General features: G+C 44.5%; 1 protein-coding gene across 7 annotated transcripts in view; it reads left to right on the forward strand.

The window, feature by feature from the left end:
• Kidins220 (kinase D-interacting substrate, 220kDa) overlaps positions 1-17,642 on the forward strand; it is a 79,397-nt gene that overhangs the window by 34,093 nt on the left and 27,662 nt on the right. For all 7 annotated transcript variants that reach the window (XM_005404344.2, XM_013504355.1, XM_013504356.1 and 4 more), the window contains exons 16-22: positions 2,167-2,318; positions 2,505-2,794; positions 4,709-4,849; positions 5,476-5,719; positions 5,873-5,961; positions 6,890-7,034; positions 9,780-9,942. In XM_005404344.2, the coding sequence (XP_005404401.1) occupies positions 2,167-2,318; positions 2,505-2,794; positions 4,709-4,849; positions 5,476-5,719; positions 5,873-5,961; positions 6,890-7,034; positions 9,780-9,942 (1,224 nt within the window). The remainder of the gene's footprint in view (positions 1-2,166; positions 2,319-2,504; positions 2,795-4,708; positions 4,850-5,475; positions 5,720-5,872; positions 5,962-6,889; positions 7,035-9,779; positions 9,943-17,642) is intronic.

Consider the following 17,642-nt stretch of genomic DNA (forward strand, 5'->3'; position numbering starts at 1 on the left):
CCCTGCTCAGATACTGTCGTGCTTACTTTTCTGTTGTTGCTGGGACAGAATACCTGACACCCAGAATTAAGGAAGGAAAGGTTTATTAGCTCACAGCTTGTGAAGGTTTCAGTCCATAATCAGCTGGCTCCAGGGCAGGGTGACATATGGCAGAGGGCAACAGTTCATGGCAGTGGAAAACAGCAAAAGCAACAAGAGCAAAAGAGGGGAGAGCAAGCCTCTTTTCTTCCCTAAGCAGGCTACCCACCCTGAGCTGGGTATAGCACTCACATCATCTCCCTGCCCTCCTCTTGCATAGGCTCAGGATGTTCCAAAGTGGGCACCCTGGCTCCCTTCTGAGTCACTTAAACTTCTACACTTCTCCAGTTGACACAATGAATCAACCATTACAATATCCTGGAACATAAACAGTGGCCCTAGGATGTGTCCTGTACACCCTATATATAGCACTGCTGAGTTACTTAGTGAAGCTTCTGAACTTCTCAAGTTGACATAATGTATTAACCATTACAGATACATTTGGGAAACTCTTCCTACCATTTCTTCCTCTTGCACATTAAGTCCCTTTTCTGTAAAGAAACTTGCTTCATTTATATTTACCACAGTGTCCCATTGTCATCTGTCACCACCCTCGGAACACTCTGAACTGAGTGCTGGATTGAGGGGTGGCATCCTGGCATCAAGAGCCCAGGTCTGAGACCCAACAGCAGCTTAAATAAGAAAGGGACCCGGGGAACCCAGCTTGCTTCTCAGAGCTGCATTTCCTCATCTCTGGAATCGTGTTTACAAGGCTGTCTAAGCTTATGATTCACATCTAATGGGAAACATATGGGAAAACTAAAGGTGAAAGCCATTTAAGCCAAAGAACAAAGGGAAGGTACAGGACTCCAGAGGAAAGTACAATGAAAAAAGAGTTAGAAAATTAAAAGCAAAACCAGTTCAGTAGCCATTAGTGAAACACTTACGGTGCATTAAAAGATTATAATAAGATGATATATGTGTCATTTAAGTTGAAAATAAATAGGTCAAACCAGAGGAGACATCAAAGCTATGAATGCAAGAGAGAAAAATGCAGGAGAAACCAGACAGTGCCACCCCCGCCCTCCCTTCTGCATGCGTGGGTTCAGGCAGCCACAGATCAAGTATTTTTAAAACCTTGCAGCTGAAAAACGTACAGATTTCCTTGTCATTATTCTCTCAGTACAGCACAGGAAGTATTCAAAGGATGTTTCCTTCGTGTTAGGAAGTAAAAACCCCGACCAAGAGAGAAGGAAAAATTCAAAGGAAAACTTAGGAGTTAAATAAAATCAGGAGCAATAATTTTGTAAGAAAAACACTTTAAGGTAATAGCATTTTTTAAGTTGGAACAACTAAAATAGCATCACCTAAGACCACACAGTGTAGCACTGTGATCCCAGATCGTTTCTTTTTTTTTTTTTTTGAGAGCAGGTCTCTATGTAGCCCCGACTAGCTTTGAATTCGCTATGTAGCCCCAACTGTCCTTGGACCCAGTGCTTATCCTGCCTCAGCCTCCTGCGTGCTGAGATTGTAGGTGTGCGTCACCACGCCCAGCCCCAGATTGTTTCTTGAAATTAGTGCTCACCTACTGGGTTTAGATGAGAGCTTAATTTAGGGATGGAAGGAGAGTATAGAAGTAATGATCCGGAGACTCAAAATACAAATGATTCAGAAGAACAACTGAAGAGAATATTTTACAACTCTGTCTACATCCCTGTTGGATGGGGAAGCTATAAAATCAGATATTTGATACATTGAGTTTTTAATAGCATTACTGGGCTTGAAATGAGTAATCACTATGATTAGTATAATTAATATTTTCCCTGGCTCTTATGTCTTTGGTTGGTGTGAGAAAACTTGTAGCTCTTTTGCCTTCGTCCTGCCCACCAGGAAGAAGGACCGCTGCCTTTAATCACAGTGCCCTGAGGCTGCTGAGATGTCTGCTGTTCGGGTGGTGTCTTTTTTCTGTAGAATTGTGCTTTTTCAGTTTCTTACCCTGACCAAGGCTGTAAGGGGGCGGAAGTAGTAGATGGTGCCTAATTGTGAGCTCTTTCCATTCCCTGTATCTCAAAGATGTATTTTGGGCAGATGTCAATGAGCTAGGGATGACTCGTGTTGCAGTTGTGCGTGTTTCGTGTTTCCCCGCAGGTTTTTGTTTACCGACTACAACAGACTGTCCAGTGTTGGCGGGGAAACTTCATTGGCTGAGATGATCGCCACCCTCTCAGATGCCTGTGAGAGAGAGTTTGGCTTTTTGGCCACCAGGCTGTTTCGCGTTTTCAAGACTGAAGAGAGCCAAGGTGGGATTCCTTCCCAGCACCTCCCCCCCCCACACCCACCCTCTTCTCCCCCCACCCCCCACCAATGAGGTGAATGTTCATCTCTCTTCATGAAAACTCCACTTGCACATCAGTTATCAGATGCTGTGACTGCGGTGAGTGTTGGTGTGTGGTTAATGATTGCTCAAGCCATCTGCTGTCTTCCAGGTAAAAAGAAATGGAAGAAGACATGCTGCCTGCCATCTTTTGTCATTTTCCTGTTCCTCCTTGGTTGCATTGTTGCTGGGATCACTCTCCTGGCCATCTTCAGAGTGGACCCGCGACACCTGACGGTGAACGCTGTGCTCATATCAGTCGCATCTGTCGTGGGACTGGCCTTTGTGCTGAACTGTCGCACCTGGTGGCAGGTGTTGGACTCTCTCCTGAATTCCCAGAGGAAACGGCTCCATCATGCTGCCTCCAGATTGCACAAACTGAAAAGTGAAGGATTCATGAAAGTAAGATACAGTTGTAATGTGAATATACCACCACTGCTCTGCTCCCTGGGATTGTAGGGAACGCATTCTCTAAGCGTTAAGCTAGTGCACGTAGTTTGTTTATTCAAGAACAGTTTTTCTCCGGTACTGGGAACTGAACTCACGACCTTGCGCTTGCCAGGCAGGCGCTTTTTGCCACTGAGCTAAATCCCCAGCCCCCAAGAACAGTTTTTTTTTTTTTTGGTTTTTCTCTGGTACCGGGAACCGAACTCACAACCTTGCGCTTGCCAGGCAAGCGCTTTGCCACTGAGCTAAATCCCCAGCCCCTAAGAACAGTTTTTAAAAGCCATTTTAGTTACAGCTAAATTCAGAGGAAAGTACAGAGATGTCTTCCTGCCTCAACCTCCCAGAGTGCTGGGATTATAGGTTTGTGCCACCACATCCAGCTGTTTCTTATTTTTTGACCTACTCTGACCATCTTTGTCTTTAATTGGTGTACTTAGACTATTGATATCACGGAGATTATTGACACAGATGGGATTAGGCTCTACTATTTTCGATTCTGCTACTTGCTGCCCTTGTTGTTGGTTGCTGTATTATGTCTTCTACTCTTCTCCTTCTGTGGTTTTAATTGAACATTATTTTTGTGTTTGCCCTGGAGTTTGCAGTATATATTTGCAACTGATCCAAGCCCACATTTAATAATACTACTGTAGGGCCAGGATATAGCTCAGTGGCACAGCACCTGCCTAGCAAGTGTAATTCAATTCCTAGTACAAAAATAAAAAACCACTCTATATACGTATACTAATTCATAGGGATGCTCCTAATTCAACTCTCCTGTCCTTAGTATCTTTGCTATCATTTTATAAATGTGTGTGTACATACATGAGATTGTATTAGTCAGCTATCCTGTGCCTGGGAAGTGATACCTCACACCCACAATTTATTTATGTCTTTATTTTTGTTGTTTGTTTGTTTTGTTTTTCTTCCGGTACCAGAAATGGAACTCACGACCTTGCGCTTCCTAGGCAGGCGCTTTGCCGCTGAGCTAAATCCCCAGCCCCGACACCCACAATTTAAAGCAGGATAGGTTTAATTTGGCTCATGGTTCAGCGGATTCAGTCCGTGACCATCTACTCCAGGGCATGAGCATCGTGCAGCGTGTGGAGGAGCAAAGCTGCTAACTTACTCATGGTGGCCAGACAGCAGATGGGAGGAATGAGAAAGCAGGCATAGACCCCAGAGTCACACCCCCGTACCCCCGCACACACACACTCAGAAGTGTGCTGCACCAGTCTCCTGGGTCGATCCCAAATCCCATCAAGCTGATCGTCCACCCTCCCTGTGCAGTGACATAGATCGTTGAGGGCTACTGACTTCTAAGATGTGAAATTACACGCTGAACCAGAAGTTGTTGCACTTACTGTTAGTTTTATTCTATGCTTTCTTGTGGAAATATGTATTTGGGGTGAAAAAATTTATCACAACAGCGTGTTTTTATAAAACATTCAAAGGGGTTAATATGTTGTTCCACAGGTGGTTATTACTAAGTAATAATACAGGTTCTTGTAGAACCTAGTAGTGTAGGCACATTTGTTTTTTTAAAAAAAAAAAAAAATTCAACACCTAAAACACACACAGTAGCTGGGCCTCTTCCTTTGTTCACGGTCAGAGCCAGTGGGAAAGCGGCACTAGGATACATGACATAGGTCTTTGGGATTTGCATTCAAGTCCAGGTCTTTTGGCATTGAGAGTGGTTCAGCCATGTCCCCTACCCCTTCATGTGGTGCAAAAGTTGGGTGCTATAGGTGTGAACTTGGAGCAGCAGGAACCACGGTGGGCAGAGGGCCGTGGCCATCCCTCCACCTGCTAGAAGGCTTCGTGTCCTGCTTTCGCGTGTCTCGGTGCTGTCTGCGTCTCTCCTTCGTGCAGGTGCTGAAGTGGGAAGTGGAGCTGATGGCCAGGATGGCGAAGACCATCGACAGCTTCACGCAGAATCAGACGAGGCTGGTGGTCATCATCGATGGCCTGGACGCCTGTGAGCAGGACAAAGTGCTGCAGATGCTCGACACAGTACGTCCCCAAGCCCCGCGTGTCCCCGTGACAGCGAGAGCACGTGTGCTTCGCAGCGGCGTGCACTGGGCCCTTTAGGAGAGTAGTGCTGGTTTGTCTCGGTTTTTCTTTTGTAAGGACCATTCTTTATGCGGAAACAGCAGCAGTAAGTGCTTCAGCCAGAAGACATTTGGGGAAGGAAGGGGTAAAGTAGCTGTGAAGTCCAGAGTGGCTGCAGCTTTCTTTGCATAGCTATGGTGAGACTCTGAGATGACACAGGGCACCCAAGGCTCGTGTTAGAGAGGGGCGCATCGCAGGGCCCCAGAGGGGCATGCCGCAGACGGCGCTGTGGCCGTGGCAGGGACCATTATGCCCGTGACCTCCCACCTGTCCTGGCGACCTGAGCCATGTGTGGGCTATAGGGCTGTCAGGGTAGGTTCTCTTCTAAGGTTTCATTATTGTCAGGCGGCAGCCAACATGAACTGAGCTGTCAGTAGAGTCAGTTTCCATAAGGAATAAAATCTGATGAGAAAGTGAACTATCTTGAAATTTTAGTCCCTAAAGGCTAACACAGATTTTGGAAAGATCTCTCTTTATTTTGGATGATTTAAAATACATGTCACAACTACCCATTTCTCCTACCACAGGTGCGAGTTCTGTTCTCAAAGGGCCCATTCATTGCCATTTTTGCAAGTGACCCACACATTATCATAAAGGCCATCAACCAGAACCTCAACAGCGTGCTTCGGGACTCGAACATCAACGGCCACGACTACATGCGCAACATTGTGCATTTGCCCGTTTTCCTCAATAGTCGTGGACTGAGCAACGCACGGAAGTTTCTGGTGCCTTCCGCAACAAATGGGGACATTGCGTGCTCGGACGCTCCGGGTAAGGATCGAGCGCCTGCCATGCTCGGGTTGGGAGTCACTCTGTGGTGACTCTGTGTTTACCTTGGAGAATGCTATTGGTGTATCGCGTGTCTTTCCCGTACACACAGCAGAGCTTGAGTGCAGACAGCGCTGTCTTCATGCTTCCTTCCAGGGTTGCAGGAAGACGCCGACCGCAGAGTCTCGCAGAACAGCCTGGGGGAATTGACCAAGCTTGGGAGCAGGACAGCCCTCAACAGACGGGTAGGAGGCGCTCTGTTCTGAGCTGTATCTGTTCAGTTACGTAGATGAAATTACGTGGATGCCACCTAAGTACTAAACAACTCTGTAAATGCTGCTGCCTGCACTCGGACACACAGGAGCATGAACACCCACCGCCTTTCAGCCCTGAGTGCAGTGTCTGAGGGCAGGAGACCCGGCGAGAAGTCCCTTGCAGGGAGATGGTGGAGCTGGGGCCACCTAGGGACAGCTCCCTTGGGCTAGCATGGCACTGGCTTCTCCTTTTGTTTTCTACTGTTAAATTTGGAGATTTTATTTTTTTAAAAAAGTGTCTTTGGTAACATTTGGGCACACACCTCTGCCATTTTGAGGTGTGGATGCAAAGTTAATGTAACGCATGACGATGGTGGCGCTGAATTCACAGGAGTGTGTGTGCTTTATCACCACGGATGTTACTCCTGGGAGTCCGAGCTCCAGGGCTGTCTGTGGTTGCACGCACCCGTCCCCGGCCCTGCGAACTGCATTAAACGAGGGCACACCTGTCTCAGGAGATGGGATTCCGTAGGCCCCCACTTCCTGGAGACTGCCTTCAGTTCTGATGGAGATGTGAGGGGATGGCTGGATACTTTAAAATGTTGAGTCCTTAAAACCAGCTAGGGGCCTCCTGCCTTTTCATTGCAGAGTTCCTCTGTAAGCCTCTGTGGAGTTTGAACATAATCCTGGCGTGCAGTTGTGCTCACTTGGAATCTGAAAGGCGCCAAGCCGTCCCCGACATGCTCTCACTTGCTCTGTAAAGGCTCTGCCTGAGGTGTGGTCACAGGAACGCTTTCCTCAGTTCATGATGCTCCTCGTAGACCGAGATGGTGGCTTTTGTGGTTGTTTTAACTTCTCCGAAAGCCTTGGTTCTCAGCTTGGAAGTGCGACTCACCATCCCTGCTGTGCTCTCTCTCAGGATACCTACCGGAGGAGGCAGATGCAGAGGACTATCACGCGGCAGATGTCCTTTGACCTCACAAAACTGCTGGTCACCGAGGACTGGTTCAGTGACATCAGTCCTCAGACCATGCGAAGGTTGCTCAACATTGTTTCCGTGACAGGTGACTTTTTCTTACTGAGTGGGGTAACTCATACTGTTAAAGCAGTATACTTTCAGAAACAAGGGGTGTGTGTGTATGTTTACTTTGCTAAGGACTGGCCGTATTTTCATTTTATGTTGTGAAAATCAACCATTGGTTGTATATTATTAATATAAAACTTGATGACTTCAAGTCTTTCACTTCATGTCAGATTTTATTTTTCTCTTGTTGGAAAGGATAGAACAAGGTAAAGTACTTGAATTTGAGCCCTAGTCACGTTACTTATCCTTTTTTTTTTTTTTCAGTACTAGGGATTGAACCTAGGGTCTTCACACTAAGCTACATCCTCAGCCTTTATTTTTTATTTTGTGACAGGATCTTACTAAGTTAAGTTGCCTAGACTGGGTTTGAACCTGGAATTGCCCTGTCTCAGCCTCTCAGAGTGCTGAGATTAACAGATGTGTGCCACCATGCCGGGCTTATCCTTTTAAATCTTTTATTCCCATCTGTGCAGAAATGTATGTTACCTGTTCAACACTGCACATGGTTGTCAGTATTAGGAAAGTCACACAATAGATGAGCTAGTATCAGAAATGAGTTTGGGATTTTAGTAGATAAATACTGACAGTTGTTCAGGGGTTTCCTGTTTAAAAGTTGTGCTTTATTTGAAATTGGTTTTGTTGGGCTTTTTATAAGGTACAATTTAAAATAGTGTTAGATATCTTCATTGGACATTTCTCTTTCTCTTTTTTGGTATTTTTAAGACAGAGTCTCCCTATTTCCCTTAGCAGTTCTTACTGGCCTTGAACTCACTGTGTAGCCCAGGCTGGTCTCACACATACAGCGATCCTCTTGCCTCAGCCTATCAAGTATGAAGGATTGATTACAGGATTACAGGCATGCGCCACCACACCCGGCTTTCTTACTTTTTCTAGGCAGGCCGTATCCTTAAGATGTAGTACTGAGGGAGTGAGTTTTGGGCATTTGTTTGCTTTTTCAGTACTGGGATATCAACCCAGGGCCTCTAGCGTGGCAGGCAAGTGCTCTCTCTTTGAGCTGTCTCCCCACCCCTGAATGAGTGAATTTGAAAAACTCGGTAAACACCTGTAGTTAGAGGCGGACCATTCACTGCCTTCCTCCAAGCTGCTATTCTGAGGATCAAATTCAGTTGTTCTGGGGTGAAGCTTTGTGCATTTGTTGTTGTAACTTTTATCTCCAGTTCACCTCTATAGGTTTTTCTCACTGGCTTTATTCAGTTTGAAAACTGGAGATGTGTGTTGCCAGTGTTGCAAGACTCTGTTAATGTTTTGGTTTTTGTTGCCTAGTATTTTTTATTTAAGTATACATACTTAAGTTCCATATTAACCTGTTGATGCTCTATTAGAGTAGATCTCCTCATCTCTTGTTATAGTCTGTTTATTTCGTACTTTTTCATTTGGTTTGCTGCCTCTCCTGAAGGTTGGACCATGCTGTTTTGGTACACGTTCCACACGCGGCATCAGATCGTGTCTGTACATTTCCTGGCTCTCAGATGCTTGTGACCAGAGTTCCCACTGCATGGAATCTAAAGACCCTCTCACTCATTAGCAAAGCAGATCCCACTTTCCTGGGAAAAGAATTCAGTGATGGCAGTGTAGTTTGTATGCATAAGTAGATTCGTAAGGGAGTGTGGGTCTGGAGATGGGAGAATTGGATGGCAGGCTGTTTATCTAGTAGTAGTGGGGAAAGTGCTCATTTATATTGGAACTTCAACAAATAGGAATGTCTGTTAAGACACAAGCTCAGTTGATAATAATGAAGAAAGCAACAATAGCTGATGTGGTACCATATGTTTTATTGCTGCTTGGAAGGCTGAGGCAGGATGGCAAGTTCAAGGCCAGCCTGGGCAACTTAGTGAGATTCCATTGGTTGGTTGGTTGGTTGGTTGGTTGGTTGATAGATCTAGATAGATAGATAAGTGGATAGTTCGGTAGGGCTGGGGATATAGCTCAGTAGTAGAGTGCCCCTGGATTCATTCTGTCCTTGATATCCAAAACAAACACACACACACACACACACACACACACACACACATGCACACATGCACAAAGCAACATCAGCAATTCAGAATCTTTCCCAAATAACAGATGTTAGAAATAGAAGTCAGTGGTAGGTGACTTGCGTAGTCAGCCTGTAGTACATAGAATGGAAGTGTATGGGGTGTGTGCCCACCTGGGCCTAAACAAGGATGGGCCGGCATGTTTGGACTCACTGAAAGGCCATTAGGATCTTAGCAGGGGAGCCGGGCCTGGCAGCACACGCCTGTAATCCCAGCACTCGGGAGGTTGAGGCAGGAGGATCACTGTGAGTTTGAGACCAACCTGGGCTGCAAAGTGAGCTCAAGGCCAGCCTGAACTGCGTAGGAAGACCCTGTCTCAAAAAGACAAAAAAAAAAAAAAAGGATCTTAGCAGGGGGACACAGAAGATGGAGACAACCATGGCCAACAGCGCAGATTGTGTGATACAGTTTGGAAGATTTTTGCCTGCATATCCATGGTCAAAATCAGTAGTTGGTCAAACGCAAAAAATCATTACAGACTTAAACAGAAGTATGTTCAAGTCCTTAGGGTATTTATAGTACAGCTCTCTGGATTTTAGAAACTGTATAAACACTGGATTTGAATTTGTAGTGTAATTTAATGGCAAATTATTTATGGATATACAAAATGTTTCACTTGTCATAGTTACACATCTCTTAATTTTCAAGTGTTTTTGCATTCCCCGAAGGGCGGTTACTGCGAGCCAATCAGATTACTTTCAACTGGGACCGGCTGGCGAGCTGGATCAACCTCACCGAGCAGTGGCCGTACCGGACCTCGTGGCTCATCCTGTATCTGGAGGAGACGGAAGGTGTTCCTGACCAGATGACATTAAAAACCATCTACGAGAGGTACTTCACTCAGCTGCTTTGGGTAGATATTCTCTTAGGCTGATGTGCGGACAGGTGTGTCTGTCATGACACTTGTGCTGTGTAATTGTGACTCCTGGTTAGACGAGCACATGATTACTTATAACCCAACTTGTATAACGAGATCATAGGGCTTAATTGTCGCATGATCTGTTTGTACATAAAACCTTTTGATACTCCCATTTATCCTTGCAATCTTATTACTGTTACTGTTATTTGTGTGTAAATAAAAATATATCAGAGGGGATCAGCCTTCACGCAGGGGTGTTGTAGTGAATTTGAAGTTAGGTAAAATGCAGGGACGTGTTCAGTGGCAGAAATAATTCCAGGTGGCTCTAGACTCTTTGAAACTGTGGCTCCTCTTTTTCTTCTTTGGGGTGGAGCCGGGACCTCTCACAGGCTGGGTGAGTGCTCTGCCCTGAGCCACACCCCAGTCCTGCTCATCTTTCCTTAGAGAGACCAGGATGAGTGGTTGGTCGAGGCCTCATTGCTTCCCTTGATTTGTGTTTGTTTGCTCTCTTGCTCCTCTTGATTAATGTGTTTCAGTTGACTTTTTAACTAAGAGTCAAGCCTTTCTGCTTTGTGTGTTGCAGGGGCTGGCCAAGGAGAAGGCCTGGGTAAGGCTAAGGGCCAACTCTAAAAGCACGTTATACCTTTGGAGAACTTAGATATTTTTAAACTTTAAAGTATTTTTCCATTTGTAACTACTCCCAAACTTTAAAAAAAGTTGCCAGAATAAGACTGGTGAGAAACACCTTTCTATCTGCCGTTGTCCACATTCATTATTTGGAACTGTTCGCACTTCCGCTGTATCACGTGAACAGTCTCCTCTGCGCTCCTCTGTATCTGCGCGCGCGCATACATGAGCACAAACTCTTCCACCCTTCTCAAGGTCAGTTACCTACCGCATAAGATTCGCCCCCATATCCTTGAGTTTTGAGGAACTTATATTCTGATCAAAAGTGTAACACACACATTTGAAACAACTAGAGGAAAGCAAAAGTAAGGTGACTTAAACAGTTCGCCACCTAAGTTTTACCAGTCTCAGGCCAGATTGCTGTTTTTTGGGTGGTAGAAAAGTTAGTCTAAAACACTGTTTTTTCCTGCTGGAAATTTCCTTGTCTTTCTAAATTTTTCATCCTAATTTCTACCATTGAGTTGTGTAAGAAATTTTTAAAAGTTCACTCTTTTTTTTTTTTTTTTTTTTTTTTTGTGATAGTGCTAGGAGTTGAAGCCAGGACCTTGAGCATGCTAGGCCAATATTTCACCACTGAGCTGTACATATCCAGTCCTAAAGAAAAATGTGTATTTTTAAAATTTATTGAAATACGTATTATAGACAAAAGAGACTTCCTAACATATAGTTTAAAAGAGACTTCCTAACATATAGTTTAGAGATAACAGTAATTATTAGACCTTGCTTATGCAAAACAGTATTTGTGAAAGAAGTATTTTGAGGGGTATTTTTCATATGTAACAAAAAATAACTTGGAGTGGATTTTTGTAAGGGAATATTTTATTTTGTTCAAGTAACTAGAATATTCTAGGTTGGAGGTATAATGATGTCAACTTTGTTTTGCAATTAAAGCAACCTTGCTAGACTTACTATGCATGAGCAAGTTGGATTCACAGTGACTTTGAGGTGATTTTCTTTTTGGAGAAATATGTGCATCTTATGCGGCCACAAATATTTACAAAGAATATTTAGAGCTAGACCAAAGAAGAGGAATAGAAAGTGTAGAAAGCAGTGTTGGAGAATTCTTAAGGAGTTGACTTAAAGTAAATAGAATGAGATGATTTAGAATGAAAAACTATAGGAAGACAATTTGATCAACATATTGAAAACCATCTATTGGCAGATGTTCGAATGATTTAGATGACGGTTTCCAGTTAACCATAGTTGAGTTCTTTGATGCTTGTCATTTGAATAATAAAAAGTTTTATTTACAGCTGACAAAGAGCAGCAGTATATAATTGATATTCATTTATTTTATTAAAGAAATCTGATTTGGTAAAAACAATCAGAAAATAGTATTTTTAACGCTAGTAGTAAAATTTATTTTTTTAAATCCATAAAAGGCTTCATTTATTTTTATAGCAATTGGATGACACATCTGCTTGCTTTATTCAGCTGAAAAAGAAAATGTTGGTTCTCGGTGTTTGGTAAAATTGCTTTGTTAAATTATTTTCTAAATTGTTCAACTTTTAACAAATGACATTTGATACTAACACTGGAAAGCAATTTCAGCTAATTAAGTAGATCCCTCTATAAACCATTGGAACATTAAGATGACATACTGTTCATTCAAGATTATTTTAATTGGTACAATTATTGTAATTTTCTTGCAATTATGTGTTGAGCTAAAAGCTTTTGTCTAGATCATTTGAGGGTTTTTTTTGTTAACATACATTTAGTAAGAAGAAAGAGTAAAAACTGTAGATGAAGATTTTCTGTCTACTTCGTATTAAAGCATTTTAGACAGCCATTGAAATATTTTAGAATAAAAGTCTATTTCTGCTATTTTAAGCACTTTAAGCAATGATAGAGGTTTTTGAAAAGATCAGTTCTAGTAGTTTTCAGTAAGATAATGTTTTAAATTTTCGTTTTGACACTGCTAAGCAGTCTCTTACTGAGGATCATATATGGTCAGGATAATTTTGTGTGAAAGATAATGTACTTCATTTTGATACTTTTTTTTTTTTGTCTTTTTAAGACAGGGTCTCACTGTGCAGTTCAAGCTGGCCTTGAGCTCACTTTGTAGCCCAGGCTGGTCTCGAACTTGCAACGATCCTCCTGCCTCGGCCCCCTGAGTGCTGGGATTACAGGCATGCGCCACCACACCTGGCGATACTTTCTTGATGCAAAAACAAAAATAAATGAGCAAATTTTTAGGGAGCTTAGGAATGGTGGCCATTCTCCATTTTGCTGAAGTAGCTGTTTGCAGAATACACATGTAACTTACAACCTTTAAAAGTTTTCCTGAGCTTTTATATTTTTCTGTCTCATACTGTGAATAACTGTCTTAGGATATGTTTTCTTGATATGCACCTGGGGTTTTCCTGAGCTGAGTTTGATTGCTCCTGGTCATGTCCGGCCTCTTTCGTCCTGTCCTTGCTCTCCCGTCTTCCCTGTCACTCACAGCGGATCACAGACAGCCTTGTTCCATTTGCATGTAGACTTAAGTGAATGTAAGTAGCACGAGAAATTGGACACCAGTCAGTTTAGGTTTGTGAAGTTGTCTCTTCTCCCTTGCAGTAATCCTTTGTACTGATAGTTGTACTGGGATTCTATATTCTTGATACAATAGCACTTCTGTATAGGCATTGTTCTCGTCAGCATTCAAAGGTGGTACTGTTTTGTGTATAACTGTTGTTTTTATCTTTTTTCCCCAAATACGCTTGCCGTCAATGCAGAGGGTCAGTGTTTCAGCAACACCTTTAAATTTTGAAAGAGATAGCCTGATGCAAAATCACAAGATAATTCCTTGCAAAATCACAAGATAATTCTCTATCGAGGAGAGGAAACTAAGCAAGTCTGTACTGAAAGATTATGTAATCTATAGTAGGAATCGCACTTTATTCAGATAGAAGTAAATATCCTTAATGTATTTGCCAAGTTTAATGTGAAAAGTGAGATGCAGACTGTGGCCAAGGAGATATGACTGACAATTAAATGTGCATCCAGTTTTGCATTGTTTATTTCTATTCATTATTTTGACGTAAATTAATTAGAAAAATCTGATTCCTGAACATAAATAAAGGTGAAGGGCAGAATTCTTTTTTTCTTTTTTCTTTTTTTTTTTTCTTCAGAATTAACATTTATATTTATGCACCTGCAAATCATGCCTACTTTTGGTGTTTGGAGAGAAACGATGGTCTTAGATATTTGATGGTTCTTGAGTGAGTTTATCTGTTTTTATATTTCACTACTTGTTTTGCCATCGGTACCAGGTTGAGAACAACATCCAAAGGTGTGAGAAAGGGGCCAGGGATGTAGCTCAGTGGCACAAGCACCTGCCTGGCAAGTGCAAGGTCCTGAGTTCGATTCCCGGTACCAAAAAAAAAAAAAAAAAGAAAGAAAAGAAAAACAAAGGTGTGAGAGAAATTAATTAAAATTCATTTATTTATTGTGAAATAGCTCACAGACACCTACAATGGGTGCACTGTTCGGGGAGCCTCAATATATCTGTGACAGAAGGACAAGTGTCCCCGCCTTAAGGGGCATGATGGGCAGTGTGTCACACACTCAGCCTGGCAGGAAGGAAGGAGGCGAGCAGAGCAATGCTGTGCACATTCAGTCAAGGGGTCGGGTTGGTCCTCAGTGAGGAGGGAAGGTGGAGCACAGTCTGGGGAGGCGATGGACGTGTTCCTGGGCTTGGGGTGAGGAGAACCGGGCTGAGGGCCTGAGCTCCGGGACCAGCAGGGCAGGAGCAGCAGGGGCTGGTGGCCGAGGGGGTGAGGCGCAGGTGGAGTGAGGACCAGAAGTCTGGGGTCCCTGCCCGTCGGGAGGAGCCTGGGGGCGCTGCGGCTTTTGCTCTCGGGAAAATACAGCGCTGTCTTGAAAAACCTCTGCTCACTTCCCTGCGGCTCTAGGGTTGCCGCTCGGTTGTGCGGAGCTGGCCTGAGTGAGGGACCCCTGCTGATGGGCTGAATCTCATGCTGGGAAGGCGGGTGAGGGACCTGCGTGCCTGGGGAGTCCGGATAAGTGACAGGGGAAGGGCTGACGGCCAGCCCCTTACTGCCGAGAAGGATGAAGTGAGCGAGGGAGGCTGCACGTGGTGATATGGGTGGCCGTGACAGAGCCAGGCAGAACCTCCGGACGCCCGTGGGAATTTATACGAGCAGTTTCCTTGTGTGTCCGTCCACTGTAAGAGTTTCTCACATCTTGGGGTCACCTAATGATGGAATTAGAGCCCCCTGTCTAATGATGGAGTTAGTAACCCGCGGTCGAGCGTGGGCGAAAGGCGATGTCCGCGTCGTTTCTGAGGACTCCTAGGAGGGGAAAGACGGCGCCGCATTGCTAAGTTGTCTTTGGAGACCGAGTGGAGTGAAGTGGGCACGCCGAGCTCCGCGGGGCGCGCGGGGCGCCGAGGGCAAAGGGAAGCCATTGGCCCGCGGGAGGGAACCGCCCTGCGCCGCGGTAGGGTTCACTTGGGGCCCATCGAAGGGTTCCAGGCGCCCTCAGCCTGGCCCTCCAGCCCCCTTCTGCCTTCCGCTCTGCCTTTCTCCCTCACGCAGCCCTTCTCTCTGCCTGGTCTCGTCTTCGCACTGCCACCTCGGGAAGCCTTGCAGCCACACCCCGCCCGGCCTGGGAGAGGTGCCTGCCGCGTGCTGCTTGCACCTGTGCAGCGCTTACCGTGGCCTCCGCCTAGATAAACTTGCACTGCTCTTTCTGTGCTGTTCGTCTCCTAACTGACTGTGAACTGCACTAACTGTAACTTCCGTTAAGTATTGCTGAACTCCTTGCTGCCTCCACGCTAGAGTGGAGCGCGGACCGGACAGCCGTGGGTGTTCCTGAAAGGATGACGAGATCTGGTGGATACGAAACCTCGCTCTGTCTTGGAACAGTGTTGTCAACCAGCAGCTTTGCTCCTGGTCCAGTGCAGCTCAAGTGTCTCTTCCCTTCCCACAGCCGGGGGTCCCTGGGCCAGGCGCGTGGTCCGTATCTGCAGAGACCTCACAGCACCTTCTCTGTGCCGCCAGCGCCGAGGGGTTTGTGCCTTTTCGCAGGTGTCTTGAGAACCGTAGCCCTGCGTTCATCCGGACGTTTTGCCTCTCACTTGCGTTCAGCTGCATTTATGGTACTTCTGTTTATGGTCCTTCCGCGAGGCCGTAGTGGCTGCGGTCACTTGGTGCTGGCAGACCTCGGTAGTGTCGCTGTGCAGGCCTTGAGGTCAGTGGCTCCTGTTTTCTTTTTTATGTACTGGGTATAGAGCCCAGGGGCACTGCGCCACATCCCCAGAGCCTTTTTATTTTATTTCGTTTTTAAGGCAGATTTTGCTAAGTTGCCCAAGCTGCCCTTGAGCTTGTAATCCTCCTGCCTCAGCTTCCTGAGTAGCTGCAATTAGGGGCATATGCCACCACTCCTGGTGAAAGGCCTCTGTATTTGTTACACTAAAACATTTTGATTGTGTTCGTTCATTAAACAAATATTGGTTGTGCTGGGCACATTCTGATAAAAGTACTTCTGTCCTTTGCCTGAGCTGTGCACTAGGTGAATGAAACCTTTAACCCGGCTTGTGTCCACAGCATCCCCAGCGGTAGCAGGGGGAGGCAGGAGGTGGGGTCCCCAGGCTTTCTGTGGAGCCTCCAAGAGCCAGGCCTCTGAAGCTGCACACATAGAAACACACAGTTACAAACTAGTGTTGTGCTTTATATGCTTTATTTCCGCATACATTTTTTCAGTTTTTCACTGATATACCTGCGCATACTTAAAATAATGTCTCAGCGGGATGTCACTCAGGTAGAAATTTTCTCAAGCGTTGAACTTACCTTGTATGTTAAAGCGAGCTTCTTAGCAGCTTCTGTAAAACCCCAGCTACAGTGCTTGCTTCCTTTCTAATTGTGTCTAGCAACTGCAGCAGGTTGTGCACGGAACGCCTCAGCAGCCTCATTTGTGGTCGTTGGCGCTTGAACAGCTGGTGCCTCTGTTTAAGCTTTGCACTATTTTTATGTCTATTAAGCAGCTGGGATTGTTTTTTTCTAGGTGGCTTTTCATAGGGTGAAATTGATTTTAAAAATATTTCTTCAGCCGTTAAACTCATCCTATCATTTTCAGCATTTTATACTAATGTAGATCCCCAAAAAAGAATCTTAAGTATTTCAAACTTGTGTATTTCTAACTTTAACCTGAAAAACTCAGCTAGGCTGTTTGGAAACACCAAAGTCAGTTTTTCTAAAATACGTTTTGGAATATAAAAGCATATTTGGTGCATTAAAAAATCATTGCATGTACAGGTTTACAGTTTATTTATAATACACAGTGTCTTGCGTATTTATATATTTTTATCAAATCTGATTATTGAGGGATTCAGATTTTTCCCCCAAATTAAATAAGCCTTCAGAGGTCAGGTAGCTGATTTTTTTCTTGAAGTTCATTTTTCGACGAAGGTTTGTGACCTTAGATTATCAAATCAGTGTATTTTAAAGTTTTTAAAGATAGGGAAAAAAACCCAAAAGCAGTGTGTAGCAAAGCGCTACCTTACGCACAAGTAAGCGGAGGGGAGGCGCTCATGCGGACGCAGTGCCGAGGCCGTGAGCAGTGCCCCGAGAACCCACAAGGGGGCAGTGTTTCCCTAGGAGAGGCAGTGCAGTGCCTTTTGCTTTTTCTAACCATTGCAGAAAAACAAGGGGAAAAGTTTAATGGGAGGTTGAATTTCCGTTTCTTTCGTTTTAGAAAAATGACGTTCATCAGCACTGAGACAGGTGAATGCATTGTTACCCAATCAAGGCATAGTTTTTAAGTTGACTGATAGCGTTTTCACCTAAAATAAATCTTCCTCATTGTCTCTGTCCTCTTCATCTTCTAAAGATAGTTTCTACTGTTACCCTCAGTGGGAACCTTTTTCCTGGGGCCTTTACAACTGAGCCACACCCCAACCCCCTCCTAAGATTATTTTAAATGAACTTTGGGGGACTACATAAATATGAAAAAAAGACTTTTTTTTTTTTTTTTTTTTTTT

The sequence above is a fragment of the Chinchilla lanigera genome, unplaced genomic scaffold (assembly GCF_000276665.1).
Source record: "Chinchilla lanigera isolate Chin_1 unplaced genomic scaffold, ChiLan1.0 scaffold00086, whole genome shotgun sequence".
Taxonomy (NCBI): Eukaryota; Metazoa; Chordata; class Mammalia; order Rodentia; family Chinchillidae; genus Chinchilla; species Chinchilla lanigera.